The sequence below is a fragment of the Chelmon rostratus genome, chromosome 3 (genome assembly GCF_017976325.1).
Source record: "Chelmon rostratus isolate fCheRos1 chromosome 3, fCheRos1.pri, whole genome shotgun sequence".
Taxonomy (NCBI): domain Eukaryota; kingdom Metazoa; phylum Chordata; class Actinopteri; order Chaetodontiformes; family Chaetodontidae; genus Chelmon; species Chelmon rostratus.
In genome coordinates, this window is record NC_055660.1 from 4,298,584 (window position 1) to 4,317,207 (window position 18,624).

Sequence of the window (18,624 nt, forward strand, 5' to 3'; positions counted from 1 at the left end):
CAGCCCTGCGTGCACCAGCACCAGCGCAGCCGTGATGTAAAGAATGTCCCTAAAACGTGCACGCAAGGCAGCGCAGACACTGTGCAGAGCTCCGCTTTAACACATGCATTACATTCAGTATTACGTATCATAATAGTGATTTAAGTCTGGAGTGAAAGCACACAAGTAGAGATGAATCTGGCTGCCGCTGCTTCTCATGCGATCATTTGTTTAAAAAAATACACGAGTGTCCTCGCTGTAGTAAGCATCACCCCGCGGTACAGACCGTTCACAGCATAATCAAGAGGATGATACAGCTGCAATCCAGAAGAGGAGGCTCAACTAACAAGGCCTGTTATGAGTAAAGGACAATGAGCAGGAGTGCTGCTATTATACAGCTGACTGACTGACAAAAAAGAAAATTAATTTAAGCATAAAAAACTATTTACTCATCATCAGCTTCTTAATATGAGCAAATAATAAATCTGTGTCACAGTTTTGGTTATTTCAGCTGTGAGATCCTGTATTTGTGTTTTTCTCTGTCGTCCAGTGTGTGCAGCTAAGTGACAAGAGGTGATGTCACATGTTTCAGCGCACCAATCAGAATTCAGGAATGTCTGTATCTGATTACGGCTGTGGGGTTGTCTGCTTATGTTTCACACCGCTGCCAATCAAATCTGATCAAACCACATCAGCACAGTCTTAATCAAGGCGATCGGCTGAGGTTTGAGTTTCCGCTAGCAATAAATAAAACGACACTTTAAATATAAATTTACGCTTTGAACATTTAATCTTATAGAGAAAAATACTTTAATTTGAAGGGCTTATTTTAGGACTTGCGGCTGTTTTGTTTTATATCACCAAAAACTGAACAACCTTGGACGCTGAAGTGTCAGAGATAACGAGGAATCTGTAGAAAATATTTTCACTATTTTGTGGCATTTTACAGACTAAACCATGAACCAATAAAGAATGTAAAAATAATGCGAAGATTAACATATGAAAAGAAGCGAAAAGGAGCAGGTGCTGGAGAGTGGATATACTGTAGTATACGTTCTGTACTTGTTTTTTTTATGCATCAGATGCTGTAGATCGAATGGGGATATTATGTAAAGGAAATAACTGTTTTATGAAATGTGAACCAAAAAAAAAACCCCAAAAAACTCAGGTTGTACAACAAAGCCCCCCCTTTAGTATATTGTGTAGAGACCATTTCACACCATCTCCTGTATCATTAGTGGATAAGATAGAAAAACCTTTTCCAGCTGCGGATGTTCTGCTCCGGCTTCTTCTCCTCAATAGCGTGCTGGTGAAATGACATAGCACAAGATAAAATAGTAATGCTAATATCAATAGTTTGTCCATTACAGGTCAGCTAACTGTCCAGCGGAACAGTTACAAAGCTGTTCGTTTTCGATCTCACAAGGCCGATCAATACGGGGGCATACTGTTTCAATTTTGCCGGCATTGATTTTCTCTATAACACTCCAACCCTAAAGCATTCGTCTTTCTGAAGGAAGGATGATTTGATTTACTGAAGAAAAATTGGAGTGCACATCACAAAGATTTTTTGCCGGGCGGGAGTGTGACATGCCAAAAGATGGATGTCCCTTGGCTGGGAAGCCTCTAGCCTAAGGGCGTCCATTAGAGCAGTGGTGCTGCAGAAAATGAGCTGCTTACATGAGGGAGGAGGAGCAGAGCGAGAGGAGCCGGTGCTCGAGGTGTGTGTGTGTGTGTTTTGGGGGGTACAGGCTCTAGGTGAGGTTTGTTGGAATAAAGCGGGAGAAAAAAGGTGCTTTAAATGGAAAGAGCAAGACAAAGCAGGAGAGGAGCAAATGCTCGGGAGTGCAGCTAAACCTCATCTTGAATAATGTTTGCATTTGCCTCAAACAGACCGGCTTCATCAGCAGATTGTCAACAAACAGCTCCGGTTAAAAACATGTGCACGCTGCTTCCGCATCACGCTTTGCCCTTTTCTCAGCTGCCGCCGCCACCTTCCTTTTGCTTCCCCCGCTTCCTGCGTCCAGAGTGAATTTCCATGGTACATTAGTCAGCCTATTAGAATGCAATAAAGAGGAGGTATGAGAGGGGAAAAAGAGGAGAGTAGTGTGCGTCCCCTGAGACTGTGAGTTGGCGTTCTCCATCATCTGCCCTCATCTCCCCTCTCTGTCCGTCGACTTTGTCTAGGTGTCATATACATGAAAGATGATTCCTGACCCAAATAAACACTGCGGCAGTCTGGATGCTCAGTGGACCCAAGCTCAAAGAAAGAGAGGGGGGGGACTGGAGCGACGTGGAGAGAAAAAAATGAAATCTGCCAGTTGTTTCATTTGTGGCTATCTCGCTAGCTGTTCATTTACTTTTTTCCTCTCTTAAAGAGACAGCAGGCTGGCATGTTGTACACCTGAGTCTCAAGGCACCGGGACAGAAACGTATGGATGAACAGGTAGTCGACCTATCTGTCCGGCCGTCTTTGTCTTGACACCGGATGACAGACAAGGGCACAAAAACGATAGACACCGCCTGCGTCTGGTGGAGGGAATCCTCCCCGGACGCCCGGTGATACAACTGAGGTGCAGAGTGAAGCAAGAAAGAGTAAAAGGACAAGGAGCGAGAGAAAAGGAGAAAAGAAATTGCATGTTGTGACGACGAGAAAGGTAGAGAAGGAGAGCGGCAGACAGAGGAAAGACGAAGCAGGGGAATGGAAAAGGGAAAATCACCTAACACCTCTTCCCTCCAGAGGCCAGGGCCGCTGTAAGCTGGATATTAAGACACAAATTGCATTCAGGCGGGTCACACCGTGTCAGAAGATATTAGATGCCTGCCGTGAGGAAACAACAATTCCCATCAGCTTGTGAGAAAATAATATTTTCAGTTTCAGACTCTTTATTGAATGGAAACTTTGGGGAATACGTTTTTATGGCGTGTGAGCAGGCAGGCTTGGATTTTACACCCGAGCAACAAAAGGTCGTAATCATAGCTGCGTATTGTCTTTGTGTTCCTGGATTTCATTTTCACAGCTGGAAAAAGGTTGCGGGTCTCATTGTGTGTATCCGTCCTTCCCCTCCCGTCCGTATTTACAGGCAGCACACGTTGCGGCCTGTAAATAATTAGGGAAAGAACATCTTTTGTGTTAGGCCGCCTGCAGGTATGCAGGTGTGCTTGTGACTTTTTTTTTTTTCTGTGTCCATCGTTTCTTTTTGCTTGTTCTCTTTCTGGGGTTTGCAGCACCAGATGTTTCTCCTATGCCCGGTACACTGCGGCCTCTGGTGCGAAGCTGCACCACCTGACCTTCACAGTAATTGACCAAAAATATTGATGTAATGGCACAGGACTGATTGTGATTTATTAAAAGAGCGCTGCACTCCAAGGCCCAGTGCCAATGCCTCTGTGCGCCCATCGGCAGCCATTAGGAAAACCATCAATAGTGCAACGGCATAAAGGGCCAGTAATGGGGGACTTTTCTGGCCAGGGCTCATAGAACACAATCTCCATAGTAAACAGCATAGCCTTGTGTGAGCACATATAGAGACTAATAGAAAGAAAGGGAGGGAGATGGGATCAAGGGAAGAAAAATATGACAAATAACACACCACATCTTGATATAAGAGAAAAAAAAACAGAAAAGGAAAACAAAGGCAGCCAGAGATAGACTCCTGTTCCAACAGCAAACTAACCCTCGCCAGACGAGTCTCTGGAGAGTTGGTTCAGCCTAACAAGCGTGAGCCAGCGGCCGTCTCTCCAGCTCACCATTACACACTACCTGCACAAACAGCCATCATTAGGGAATAGCTGCATTGGATTCTGCTGCCTATTTGGCGAAACAAACACAGAGGATAGGGTTCCCTCTGTTCTTAATGGGAGCGGAGCTGTTTAAATGGCTTTCATCTCTCTCCCGAGTCAATGCATCATTCAACCCACGGCTGACATTTTCACCTTTGCAAATCTAATTTAATCAAAGTCATGAGTATTGGGGGATGAGAAAAGATTATGATGAGATTAAAACCATTACAGTGGTTTGAATAATTTGAGGCGGAGAAAATTGCATGCAGTGAACACGGTTCATTAAAAAACACAAAAACAGGTGCATCCTCTTGATTAAAGGCTTTTCTATACAATGCTTCACTTAAGTAACACTGTCACTTACTGTAGAAATATCCTGGCATGTGGAGAACAAAACACAACTGTGATAAAATATAGAATCAAAGGCTTTTTGTCTCTTTTATATTTACAAAACAATATATGCACAAAAAAAACCTGCCACGTGCCTCGAATAGATTAAACATGTACATAATGTGAAATGTATTATGTTTATGTATGTGTGAAACCATGTGACTGAGCAAAGAAAACCAAGCAAGACAGGATTTTTTTCCACCATTACCATAAATTCTACACTATTTTAAAAGGAAAAGTCGATAGACCATCGTACTTGAAGTTAAAATGGTAAAAAAGGCTGTGGTTTTGGTGTTTTTCTTAGAAACAGGCTTCGTTTTACCTTATGGCAGAGCTTCCCCAGGCTCCGTGTTTGTCGGTCAGGATGTTGACGATCTTCTGGATGAGCTGCGTGGCCGTCACATGGTCGCGGTACTTGGCTGCTCGGATCAGGTGGTCACACATTTTCTCCTCATCACGCTTCTCCGCTGCGTACTGAGCGCAGTTAGACTGGGACGGGAAAAGGAAAAACAACAAAAAAAACACATTACACATTCTGCAAGTGAAGGCATCGCAAGTCTGTACACTGCAAACACAAACGTGGCAAAAGAATGGATTTTACAGTATATAAATCACACAGTGTGTCAGCATCTTAAAATATACAAAAACAGATCTGTAGGGAGGAAGAATACAAACAGCAGCACAACAGTGTTTTCATGCACAGAAACTCGACTCTGAGTGGAACCAAATGAAAAGCATGGGGTCATTTCTGTCCTCATGTCATGTTGATTAATAACAGTGGACACGTATTTGCTAATGTCCCCCCGGCACACCAAATCACACGATACCCACCGTGCACGGGGAGGACATTTTTCTCTGTCTGAATCTGTTATCAGAATGGGCCTTTGAACTCTGCTGCGATGGTAAAACACCTTCTGAACAGAGCGGCTATAATTTGAAACTGTGTTTTGATTTCCAATCTCGGTTTCAGAATCAATTTCAATTGCAAACTGGTGGCTTACTTTGAAAGAATTGTTTCAAAGTTAAATTCGTGCTGAAGGTGAGCCAGTGGAAAGGGAGGGGGTAAAATAAAACATGTGCTATGTATAGTACGGGGAGGCGTACAGATCATCGGGCTTGCAATGGTGTGTTTGTATTTTCTTCTGCGTGAACGGCAGCTAAAGCAAACGGCTGCCGAATAAAGAGGCAAAGCTCACTCAGTTATTAATGCTGCTTCGGTTGCATATTACTCTCCTTATCAAATTACCCTTTAACTAACCCATTGGTACGACAGTCATACAGTAACGGCCGAACAAATGCAACCTGCTTTTCCAAAGTTAGCAGTAAAGTGCTTTATAATGGGTCCTCCTCTCCAATTTGAACGACAACATTTCATATCTGACAGAAAATCTATAGGTATAAATCACATTAGAGGGGCTTTTCTGCAGGCGGCTGGGCCTTAATTATCAATCTATGTCTCTTTGTGTGGCATTAAAGTGGGCCTTGACCTTCGAGCACGATGACCTTAGAAACAGCAACACAGAGGGAGAACGGAAAAGGAATTTCTGAGTGTTTCAAATTCTCAACCAGAGAATTCTTTGCTTTGCTGCGTGTGTGTGTGAGTGTGTGTGTTGCATGTCCATTAATCTTGATCAGCGGCGCTGGAGGCTAGCAGAGACTGGAACGAGCGAAAAGCTGGACCAAAGGAAGGGGTCTGAGAGGATGGAGTTCAAAAAGCCGGCATCGAATTATTGCATAAGAGGCCACATGTCACACTTTCAACAGAAAACAATAATTGTGTGTTCCAGTGTTAATCTGGGACAACACAGAAACACTTCCCGAAACTATGTATGATTATAGAACTGATCCATTTTAGCAAAATAAACGCTTATGTGGATTTCCGTCCTTTAAACCGATGTAAGTAGCACAACTATAAAGAGTCCATTTCCATCTTCTCCTGTCTGAGACACGCAAAGTCTGCAGCACTAATCAACAGCGCTGGGTTCAAACTCATAACCATAAACAAACACTTCATCACCTGTGTGCGGAGCCTGCCCAAACACCCAAACCCTCCATGCCGTAATGGGCTTTCCTCATATCCGAAGCCAAAGTCGACTGCAGCAGAAAAGGCCAAATTCACAGACTCACCCCTAAAATAACAACGAGAAAAGCTGAACACATAAGTAGTGCCATTAAAACCCGAAGCTGGGTTTGCTTGTAAGTGGAAAAGACAAGTCACTGTTAATTCCGGGGGCCATTCCGTTGATGTGAAGTCAGAGAATGTGCCAGAGTATTATGAAGGACTTATTATGTTATGTTATTATGAAGGTTAAAGCGAATAACCAAATCTCCCAGCTGGCACCATCCTGCATTCACTTCCATGCAGGCCCACTGACAGGATAAAGGGCAGAAACTAAAAAAGGAGCATTTGGGGTATTTTCAAACAAACTGGTCTTTCTTTCCTCTCAAGGAATGCTGAGGAAACATAAGAAGTAAATTAAAAGTATCTGTTCCCGTTTGCAATTAGAAACATGCCTCTTTTGGAGTGACTGAAGCAGTCCATGTGCATATTTTGACAAGAAGACAAGCCTAAAGTAAAAAGACATGCCCAGAGACAAACTTACATTCACCGAGTTAAAAGAGAGCAGCTGAGGAAAGGGAACGGCAGACTATGGCTGTGGCCTCCTACCCGCACAGCCACCAGGGCACAACTTGCTGGCTGTGAGACCGTTATGACTTGCGACACTGTAATCATGGGCAGCACCTTCCATTACACGGCCTGGCTGACAGGGTCGGCCGGCGCGAGCGCCTGCCCCGCCGGAGGAGACAGCTCGGTGAAGACGAAACGATAATGGCTGGCATTAATCGAGTCAATTACACTGAGTCGTGTCTCCCGCAATTCATCAGCAGCTCAAATAAATAAGTATGGATGTGTGCTGGAGTTTGGGGAGGAAATGGGCTGCTAAGGAGGCGACTGGGGAGTGGAAAGAACAGTAATCATCTCTAAAATCTCATAATGGCAGAAAATGGCAACGCCCATGTACAGAGACAAAGGTTGGAAACGTTTTAATAACACCACTGAACCTCATTTTCGAAACACGCAAAACGCTGTTGTGCTGCTTATCGCCGCCACTCGCTCGTGCTTTTTTGCCAAGCTGATCCTACAAATAATCAGCCGGCGGGATGAGGAGATGAGCTTCACAGTGGTGGCGGTGTAGTAACGGTGTCAGCCTTATCTAAATGCTGTAGTTGTTGTCAGATGATGCCTCGGCTCCCCTCCTCCTCTCCCTCGCTGGGTTGAGAGGGTTAACCAGTATAATAGGCTGGAGAATGGAGGCTCATTACACGATATCAGCCCTATGTTTATCAATTAGAGTGACAGAGAGAGGTCTGGTGGTGCCGTGCCACAGCGAGCCTTCAACACGCCGCCTGACAAAACCAGGATCTCAAGGTTCTGTCGGAGAGCAGGGGGACGAAGCAAAACCAGCGGAGGTGTTATTAAAGCACTTGATTTGCAGCGTCTTGACATTGGTGGCACATCAGGGCTACACACTCTGCATGGCCGGGCTATCGCTCTGCGAGAATCTCCAATTTCTCACATCCGTCGACAAGCACTCCCGGAGGGTTTCATTTACAAACGGGCAGAGAAACTGTCCAGAAGAAGGCGAGACATCAGGCTTGTCCTTGTCTGGTAGCAGAGAATGCAAATATACCACAAATAAATTCCTCCTGGAACACAATGGAGGTCTAGGGAGACAAGAGGATGAAATGAGAAAGGAGGATGGGGGGGTCGCGAAACAAAAGTAGATGCTGAACCAGTCCACCAATTGGTTTCAAAGAGATTCTCGTGCACTTGATCTCTTGCCCTCGAGTTTTCAAATTGCAACATAAAATGTCACCGGGGGAATTCAGACAATGGGCTGGGGAAGAAACGAGTGAAGGGAAGAGGAGGGGGAGAAAAATGAGGGCTTAAAAGTACAATGGCGAACAAAAGTCACCAAATGACAATGCCTGACAGCCACTTCAATTCTGAAATGATGCCCCTGTCATGCCGTGCTCCCAAGTATTGATTTTTTTCCCTTCTCCTGGAGCACAGAAGGAAAAAAAAAATCTAATCCAGTTGAAACAGATCCCCGCTGCTGGCAGTGGCCCATTGCTAGCGGCCATCAAGGTTAACACAGGCGCAACACTTATCAAAGTATCTCTCTTCCTCCTCCTCCTCCTCCTCCTCCTCCCTGCTCCTCCCCTCACACTGTCTGTGGCTGATCTTTAATGGACTGGTCACCATGCTCAGCTGGCAGCCTCTTCATCTCTCCTACCCAGAAACCACTATTCTCCGCAAAACCGCGTCCTCCCCTCGCCACATCAGTCTGCGCTCGCTGCCGTCTTTTTACGATGACTCCCGGCTCAGTTCCAAGGTCATGCCGCGTGAAAAATCATACGTGTTAAACTGTCGTCTGGAGGTGAAAAATAGTCAAATGACGGAGGGACGCCACAGATGAAAAACACACGTCCTCTGGATTGGCCTGAAATCATGAACGCATGGTAGCGGCGCAAAGCTCAGGTTTAACTCAACAACAAATTTCTAACAGTATGAAATTTAAGAAGCAAACATTTAATTTTCTCTTAAATAAAATGTGGAAAAAGCCACCTAAGAACACAACACACTGCCGCGGGACGTCTATTCTGAATCGCGAGTTTAACTTCAGCAGCTCAAAGGAAAAACAAAGCAGGAATATTCTTGCGCCAACTACAGAGGCCGTCGCAGGAAACTGTGGAGTAAAGTCATATTTCGGGGCTAGCTGGTCACACATAATGATGGCAGCTGCGGAGGAGGTACCTGGGGACTTCATTACGCAGACCAGTCAGTGGGACTGAGACTACTGTTCCCCAGCCTTCTCCCGTTCCACCTCCTGGTGTCTTCCGTGAAACACTCCATGTCGTACGGTGAAAAAAAAACAAGCGTCCACCAAGAGGGGACAGGAAGCAAAGACGCCAACCTGCTCTGCATTTTGACAACAGCAACATTTTGTATTAAGAGATCTACTGTTGTTCAGCTTGAGGAGTTTTTTTCCTTACCGCTGTATGAAATTATTCCCGTTTGTCTTTTTGAAAGAGCACCGACGTCCTGATGGCTGTGCAACAATGCTGTCACAAATACAGACATGTACCTCGTGTTTTTTTCCTCTCATTCTCTTGACAGCAGTTTTGCCCATAATGAGGTGTCCGGGCATCCAGCCCGGCTGACATACTACATTACAGTTGCGACAACTACATGACAGCAAGCTACAGTTGGTGGCAGCTATCAGTCTGAGCGCGGCGAATGATGTGGCGTAAATAGCCTTTGGGAGTTGCGGTTCTTCCTGTGTGTGTTTGAGTAACCTTTGTTCAGCAGATTGCTTCTGTTTTAACAATACAAAAACAGGTTTTTGTGGAATCAGGGAATTTATCTGCCCGCTGCTTATATTTCAAATTTGTTAGGTCAGCTCTGGAGCCATTACGGTGCATCCTCGCCAAGCCTTGCTCTCTGATACTCAGCTCCGTGATGCGCAAGTTTCCAAAGACCTGTGCTATGATAATGGAACATAATGAGCATCAGCTCAATGTTAATGTCATTAACGTGAGGAAGGAGAAGGACCAGATCGTTTTACAAGCTCAGCAGAGGGAAGACAATGACGCCGAGCACTAATTAGCTTCTATCGTCTGGCTTTCACAGGATCTCTCAGACAGTCAATTCAATTACTCCATATAACAGCAGAGGATGAATCAAGAGGGCATATAAAAAAAAAGAGGAAGAAGACTGAGCAGAGGGGAAGCGTAAGAAAGAATAGAAATGACTTGGGTCTTGCTCACTCTTCCCTATCTGGACCTTCTCATCTGCCCTTGTGCCCCTGAGCCCACCACATTTCATCCCTAATGAACAACCCCATAAAAAGAGGGAGTTCGATTTCTCTCTCCTCCTTTCTATCTCTTGGGCTGCCTCTCCTTCCTGCTCCTCTGGAAGATATCAGAGTCTATCATTTGTTGTGCTGGCCGGCAGCATCCGATCTGCAGATCTCCTTCACATTAAGGATCCTTTTAGATAGAGAACCCTAAAAGGTAATTGGATTTCCCCCTAGTTATCTTCATCTGTTTCACCCTAAGCCCAGTGTAATAACTTACTCTCAGGGCCAAAGATAACTCAATTCTGTCCCACAGAGAGCCGGCGAGAGTGTGAGGGAGAGCGAAAGAGAGACAGCATGAGAGAGAAAGCATATGTTATGTCTCTGGGGCAAACGGGTATCTAAATCCTCTATCGCTGCCTTCACGAGGATATGAACTCTGACAAGGAGCAAACATAAATTTGTTTTTATGTATTGAATTATTCTCTTTTCTGGTGCCTCGGTTGGCATTCGCTGCTGCCGTTTAACTCCAAGAGCTCTTAAATGCAGAACAGCACAGCGAGGGAGGATGCAGATTATGTTCTGGCAGTTGATGCTGCACGACTTAGCAAAGCTCCTGACTTCCAGTGTAACACGACGACATCCTAAATGAGTCATTTCTATTCAAGTTCATTTCTCACAAGGCGAAAAACCCAACCTAAAGTGTCACTGCAACACAATACAGAGGAACAACGCTTTAAAAAACTGGGACATAGCTGGAAATTATTTCAAAACCCTCCACCCCCGCCCTCAGGGGGGATGTTACATTGGCCTGTTATTTTTATTGTGGCGGTGCAAAATGAAACCGTCGGCTCGGGCAGGCTCAAGCAGAGCCTGCATGGAGGCAAAAATCAATACAGCAATATCAGAGAAGACTTATCAGGGGTTCACTTCTTCTCAGAGGTCACGGAGGAGCAACTGCATTTAAGTGGGGAATTCAATTGTGAAACATAGTTTGGGACGAGCTACGGTGGGTATCTGATTAAGGGCGGCTGGAAGACTGCAAAGGCGGAGCAAGTTTGAAATGACAACACGGAAACACAACAAATGGAAAGTTACAGGTTTCTAGTATTTGTATTTTTGCAGTCGACTGAGCGACACTCCACGTAACTATTGCAATGTACACCGTAAGGTACTGACGGTAACACTTTATATTAAGGTACACACATTTACCATTTTCTAGTCGCTTATGAGCATGCATATTAGTAGCATACTGGCTACTACGTAACACTTATTAATGCCTTATTTTGCATGACCATATTCTACAACCGCTATGTCGTTAACTGCGAGTTTTCCCTCAATAACCTCCTAATTACTGTTTGATGGTATAGTATATATGCTATAAGTTGATAGTAAGTAAGGAAGTTGTTGTACATGAATTACAATCTTAATAACTTAACCATTAATAACCCTAAACCCCAGAAAAAGGCATTAATAAGTGCTTTACAGAGACCAATAAACAGCCAATATGACACTAAGACTCATGCTAATAACCATCTAGCTAATTGTGAATGTGTGTCCCTCAGTGTGTGTGATCGTACTAACATCGATGCACAATGTCTTACATATATTATATATGACTGTAGAAAGCAGGGTAGATAAGGAGAGCCTGCAGAGCAGAACAACCAACTACTACATAGCACAATGTCCTGGGTTGTCTGTCATTTGCACTCTCTGACCCAACATGCATCAAAGACTATTCATGTCATGTTTCCGTGCATGCTGCTAATCAGACAAATAACCGTACTCTTACTACTTGAATTCTGTCCGTTAAATTGTTTATTCTTGAGTCCAACTCTTGTTCTGTAGACGTAATGTACACTTATTAAGGGCAGAGAAGACTCAGCTAGAAAAATAAGGTAATAAAGAAAGAGAATTCATAAAAAACACACACACAACTTACAGCAACAAAAAAAAAAAAGCAAAACAATAAATTAAATATGGAGTGCTCGGGACAGTCAGTCTGTTACGTGCAATGCCAAATGACTGTATGCTAGGTTAGGAATGAGAGACAAATGTCTGGGAGTTTGTGTAACCATGTCCCAATCCCTTCTCGATTTCTCAGAGAGCGTGTGGCCTGCGGCCACGGCGAGAGGCCGGAGCAGAGCAGGATCATTTGGGGCTGTCGTGTGCAGACCGTCTGCCAAGTCCGTCAGTCTGCCAGTCAGGCAACATACTCTGAGCCATTTTTACTTGCGCTGCTCTGATGGAGACAGCTGTCCAATCTGACATACTGTACATGCGCTTTTCCAAGAGCGCAAATACTGCACACCTTTTCATGAAGTGGGTATGCAGTAGATTAAAAAAATCTGCCCCGCAGAGCTAAATCACGCCGCACCGGGCTGTGCTGCTAATGATAAGGTCAGATCAAGTCAGATAATACCGTGCGAATGACTGACACTCGGAGCAGAGTGAGTAATACGGGTTCACGAGAACAGAATGTCAATTACGCAGAAAAGCAGCCCGTCCAGGAAAGAGAGCAAAACATAGCAATCACAGACCAAACTTTGATGTGCAAGAGCTGTGCCCCCACCCCTCTGATTGACTTTCAACACTCCTCAGGGATTTTACTTTACCCGTATGTAAGGGAGACCCTTCCTTGAACCTTAAAAAAAGCATCACATTTTACTGCAAAGTGGGGGCTGAGGCTTGGGGGCGGAGGTGGTGGGTTTACACACAGTCGGCCCTTCAGGCCAGCACCTCTCAGGTCTGTCTGCAGCTTTTAGTGCTGGCAGGTTCCTGAGAAATGAGGGAGGGATGGAAGAGAGGGGAGAATGCCATATTCCTGTCACTGGCAAAATACACCCCCAGCGGGAGTATAATGGACAGGATCTCAGCAGGACAGGAAATGATTTTGGTGAGATCTAGAAAGCAGAGGGGGGGGGGTGGGAGGCGGTGAGAAGGGTTGGACTGGGAAAGGGGCAACGAAGGGTGCCCATGGGTCAGGATCGAGTTGGCCCGGCAGCTACACGTGAATGGCAACATTTGTGCTGAGGACTGGTAGGAAGAGAGGGGGGGGAAGTTATGTTTCAGGGGCAAAGCTGCAGCTAGACGGAGAGGCACGGGGATAAATTAACACTACACAATGTTTGGTTAGTGATATGTGCCAAGCGTGATCTCCAGCCCTCAAACTGCTTCAGTGTGTGTGCACGTCTGTGTATTTTCGTGTGTGTGTTCACGATTAGCACAGGGCTGTGTTTGAAAAGTAAACATTTACCCTCCAGGTTTGCTGTGACAGATCTTAAAACTTGACGGACAAGTTTTAAGTAGTCATTGGATCCGCTCTTCCACGCTCCGACTGGAATATCAAACTATTAAACATTTCTATCAAAGGAGTCTTAGTGCGATGGGCCCAAAGCTACAAATGGACTTTACTGTCTGAGCTTAACAAGCCTGAAGTTCGTGTGGATCTCACAGGAAGAAACATGACAAATCGATCACGCTTGGTGAACATTGCTTCTTGTTACAGAACAAAGCCTGTATTGGAATCCTCCACTAGCTTAATCTTGCAGTCTTCTGAGGCTTTAATTAAAGATGAAATCTGCAATCTTCACATCTTCATAGAGTGCAAGACACTCTTCTATTGAGAAACGCTGATGAGATCCGTCATGTCGCACATGTCTGGCTGTCCAATCTACTAACTTCAGAAAACATGTCAATGCAATCTCATTATCTGGTCTGCAGATCACACTTTGACTGCACACCACCAGCATTGAGAGACAGAACAACAGCTTCACGAATGCAGCACTTAATGCTCAGCTCATCTTTGAAAAGTGACAGATTTCAGCTTTAAGTTGCAGAATCTTGTTTCTGTTTGCAGGCTGCAGCCGAACACCTGTAAACTCAACATATTTTGGGCAGTTTTTAATGTTTTCCTACATCTACAGACGAATTTAGTTTACTTACATAATAAGAAATTATGTCAATGGTCATTTTGTTCTTGTGTGTGTGCATGGGTTGCCAGAGCTGTGCAGCATCTTACCTCAAACTCTGCATGTTTATGGATGTCTTCAGCCCTCTGTCGGCTAAGGATAAATTCAGCTTCATTAGCCACACGAACCAGGTGGTCCTTCATGGTGTGACTCAGCAGCCTGAAGGGGGGGAGGGGAGATGGACATCAGCCCACATGCACACGCATATACAATTATTACTTCAACTTCATATAAAAAGGTATTTGCATGTCAATTTACTTCAGTCATAGAGGGGAAAATGTCAGACAGATGTTTAGCAATATCATAAAATCTTGAGCTTCAGAGTATTTAAAACATCTGTTCAACCCTGTGATAGGCATGTAATATCCATAAAATGCTGAAAAAGAACCGTGCAAAATTAGCAGAAAATCAAATCTGGTCACAAAACAAAACCAGATAGATCCTTTAACTAGGGTGCAGGTGCTAATTGATTTGTTAATGATATGCATCTGACAGGAGGGAGGATCTCTGCCCATGTTGCTACATATGTAGTCTACCTCCCTCTTCTTATCAGCGTTGATGAAACATGCGTGTTATGTGTGTGCTGGTCGAAGAAACCTCTCTACAGCCCTAAAGGTCAGGACTGTGCAAAGTGGAACAATAACAGACTAGGGGCCGGAGAGGAGGGACCGGGCGGGCTGGGACTGACAGTGGGGTGGGGGGTTTAGGGGCCAGGGGACGGCTGTAACCTAAGCCTGCTGTTTCAGCATAGGGCAGCAGGGGAGCGGAGGTGCTGGGGCCTCTGCAGCCTCTATGGCCCTGTCAAGGCCCCGCTATCAATAACCGAGCCCCTGCTCTTTATGGTGCTCTGCTGTGCTCAAGACTGTGTATATGGACAAAACAGACTCATGGTGTTTTAAAAGGGGAAAAAGGAAAATACTTAGTAATAAGCAATAGAATAACGGGTTTCTGCAGGAAGTTAAATTCAAGACTTTTTAAGTAATCTCTTTGTTACCACAGACACTGCTTTTTAAAACCTATTGATGGTCATACTGGCAGGAAACAGATGGATTAACTAATAATACAAGTGTTTTGCTAAAATCTTCAAGTTGGCCATGTGAGACAGTGAGATTTCAGCTGCTGTAGCTAGCAGTCGTGACTGAACAGCCTCCTGCATGCACAATCCACTGTCAAACCACTTTTGATTTACATGTGTTTAATGTCTCCCAACAGCCTGAAATCACATACAGAAACATTTTAGAAGTAGCGTTACTGCCTATGGCAAGAAAAAAATACATTTAGGAGTACCATTAATCAAATTTAAGACTTTTTAATACCTTCTAAGGGAGGAACTGCATTACACGGCTTTTACAAAACCCAATCAGGGTGGACTGCTTGTGTATAGTAAAAAATCTGGATTCAATCAAATAAATAAAAGAATGACTGAATTTGATTGTTATCGTGTTTAAATGACTGATTCCCACAAAGAGACAAACCAGACGTGCATTTACAGACACAAGTATGACACTGGCTCGAGTTACGCTTCTGGAAGATCAGCCTCCTTAAAGTGAATTACAAATCCTGGTCTGCTCTCAGGACCACATCGCTCGCCTCATTAGCATTACTGTGGATTAGCCTCCGCCGGTTCTTAAAGCCGAGGATCAATAATGGATAAATCTGAAATTGATGAGGGTTCGGAGACTGAGAGGAACTGCTGTGGGAATGAGAGTCTTATTAGGAAGAGATGGGGAGGCTCATATGTCGGGATAATTGAAAAACAGACAAAAAACAAAAGACAGCGGCAGACAGAAGAGATGATTACAGGCAGATAAAGGCTCAACCAGGAAGGCATGAAACGATTGAGGGACGGTGGGAAATCAAGAGCGATTTCCCAAGTGTGACAGCGGAACCAGCGATCAGAGGCGCTGTCACCTGCTGCCTAACCTCCCTCCCTTTCCCAAATCCCTCAGGGATAAGCAGGTACTGAATGGAGCCTTGAACTCAAGGATCTTCCATGCACTCTCTCCCAAGCTCCTCCGATCATTGATTGTTGTCCAGAATCTTAAACAGACACCCCATCACAAGAGCCTTGGGGATCCTGGGGGGCCTGGGGGAGTGCGATGCGATCCAGGAATGGTGAAATTGGAAAGTGGCTGATGGGTAAGAGGTGGGAAAGATAATGAGGAAGCGCTGCTGCGAGGAGAGCAGACAGCACGCGAGGTCAGAGTTACACCTACCGGCCTTCGTTGACCAGCTCGATGAACGCGAGACCTGCATTCTTCTGGATGGAGTTCTGCCATTCCTGCAAGTGAACACAGACAATATCAGCAACTATCCTGAAATAACCTTCAATACATTAAGAAGAGCGAATACATTCCTCTACACATTTAAAAGTAAAAATCCAAAGAAAACAACTCGAGCAAAGGTTAAAGCAGCCTCTCCTCTAGAAGCTACTTAAAACTAAAGATGTAGGAGTCTGACAATCTTCCCAGATTGTGAGTAAAATGATCATAAACAATTTTTTTTTCAAATAATCAACTAATCAGTGGATCTAAAAATGTTAGAAAATCTTCAAATCACAGAGACCACAGTAAAGAGTATTGTATTGTATAGAGTAAACAATATAAAACAAAGAAAAGCAGCAAATTTCGAGGGCATGTTTGCCATTTTTGCTTTAATAATTTAACGTTTGATCTATTAAATTCTAATCTATCCATTAATGGACCCTGAAGAAAACTATTCTTGTGCACCCTCTGATGACTCAGGCTGCCACTACTGGTCCCTGATGTCAGATGAAACACCATCTAAAAAGGTGAACTGAGTGCTCTGGTCAGCGTGGGCTCCATAATGGGAGTGAGAGAGCTGTGTTGAGAGTGCATTTATCACAAGTAAATACACAAATTTCCTCCTCTTTGACTAACGTTATGGTTCAAGGTGTCAGTCTAAACAATCCGGCCACAGCCGCGTGCGACTTTAAATCCTCCGCTTCGAGGGGACAACGAGAGGGAAGGGAAACTCGGCGGTCATCATCTCTCATGTTCTGTTCAATATTTCAACACCTTCAACACAACCGTCAAAAGAATAATAAAGCAACAAGGTCATGAGGCCTGTCTGAACCTCACAGCGCTTTCCCCCCTTCTTCCTCTCAGGGGAGACGGAGACATACGCGCAAAAAAACTCTCCGGTTAGAGACCTAAACTACCAAACTACTCTTTAGAAAAAACATTAATCACAGCTTGAAGTCTCCGTGCACTCCACTTTATTCAGCTTTTATTAAAATGTTGTTGATGAATGCGCGAAGGCGATTTCAGCAGCGGTGAAAATAACCATGAGACACGTTTTGCTCAAGCTCACAGAAATTCTTTTAACAAATTGCCCAAAACAACTGATTTTAAGTGGTTTAATTTAATTGAGTTGCGAAACAACTTCGCAGTGAAAGACAGGCAAAGAGTGTGTGTGTGTGTGTGTGTGTGTGTGTGTGTGTGTGTATCCAAGCATAAACTTCTTAAACTCTGCTGTCATCGTCTCTTGCTCTGATAGAGGAAACCGTGTGTTTATGTAGAGACTGGCCTTTCAGTAAACCCAGAGCCCACGGGGGCGAGATATCAGCGCCGCGAGGAGGAAGGAAAAGATCAATTTACAAGAATCTCTAATACGCATCCAAACGTATTCGCGCCCACGTGATGACTTTCAAAACCATACAGTTGTTCCCTTTCAGCACAACAAACGCAGAACCATCAGAGCCAATCGCGCACCGAGCCACGAGAAACCATTCCCCTGAAGTGCCTGCGGACCATCACTCTGTAACAAACTGCATGTCACACAGACAACAACCCAACGCTCAACCTCAATTCATAACTGCTTTTTGTCCTGAAGGGCCGTATTGGCATTGACCGTGTTTACAATACATTCCAAATAAAGAGGGCACAGAGGGAATAAAAGTCTGGGCTCGGGAGTGGAAACAGTGTTTAGGAGTTGAGTACTGGCAGAGGGTTTTGCGGCTGAGGCTTGCTTCAGAGGAAGTGTGTGAAAGTAGCCTTGGGGCCCTCTAGTTTCAGCATAGACTGCAGTTGAAGGACATTAAACATGAGTGTTAGCCTGCGGCTGTGGGGATATTCCAGGACGGGCCGGTCTGTGCTAGCTGGATTTCAAATAAACACCACAGGAAGTGAGGCCGTAAATAGAGCCGCTCTCCCCGGAGAACCAGAAAACCAGTGACGTTAAATTTCCTTTATGTGATTTCTTTAAAGTACTTGGGACTCTGATGCAGGAGTCGGAGAATTTAAGGGGAAAACTAAAAGCTTCTTCAGCAGAAATAAAAAAGATTATCGCGAAACCGCAGCTCGGAAAGGCTTCGGCCCTAAATTAGGTTTGATGAACGGCGGGGAGGCCATTGGCATTTCGTGGAGCCAGACAAAGGTGATAGCAAGACTAATGGTGTCATTATGGGCTAAGAAATGGCTCTCCTAGTTGAATTAAAAAAGCAATGACCCTGATCTGAGGGACATCTCCCGGTGACAAAAAGGAAACAGGGACAGGTCAGTGATAGAATATTGGATTTTGGCTGCCCTGGTCAGCAGTGTCGCAGCTTTTATGGTCGTGACCACAGCGCTCCTGATGAGTAGATACAAGCAGCCATTTGTGACCCCTCACCTTTAACC

The 18,624-nt window shown here is 44.7% G+C and overlaps 1 protein-coding gene across 4 annotated transcripts in view; it reads right to left on the reverse strand.

The window, feature by feature from the left end:
• The window catches only part of lrba (LPS responsive beige-like anchor protein), a 180,858-nt gene that overhangs the window by 85,874 nt on the left and 76,360 nt on the right, over window positions 1-18,624 (reverse strand). For all 4 annotated transcript variants that reach the window (XM_041933032.1, XM_041933033.1, XM_041933031.1 and 1 more), the window contains exons 34-36: window positions 16,201-16,265; window positions 14,035-14,143; window positions 4,475-4,641 (exon numbers count right to left, since the gene is read on the reverse strand). In XM_041933032.1, the coding sequence (XP_041788966.1) occupies window positions 4,475-4,641; window positions 14,035-14,143; window positions 16,201-16,265 (341 nt within the window). The remainder of the gene's footprint in view (window positions 1-4,474; window positions 4,642-14,034; window positions 14,144-16,200; window positions 16,266-18,624) is intronic.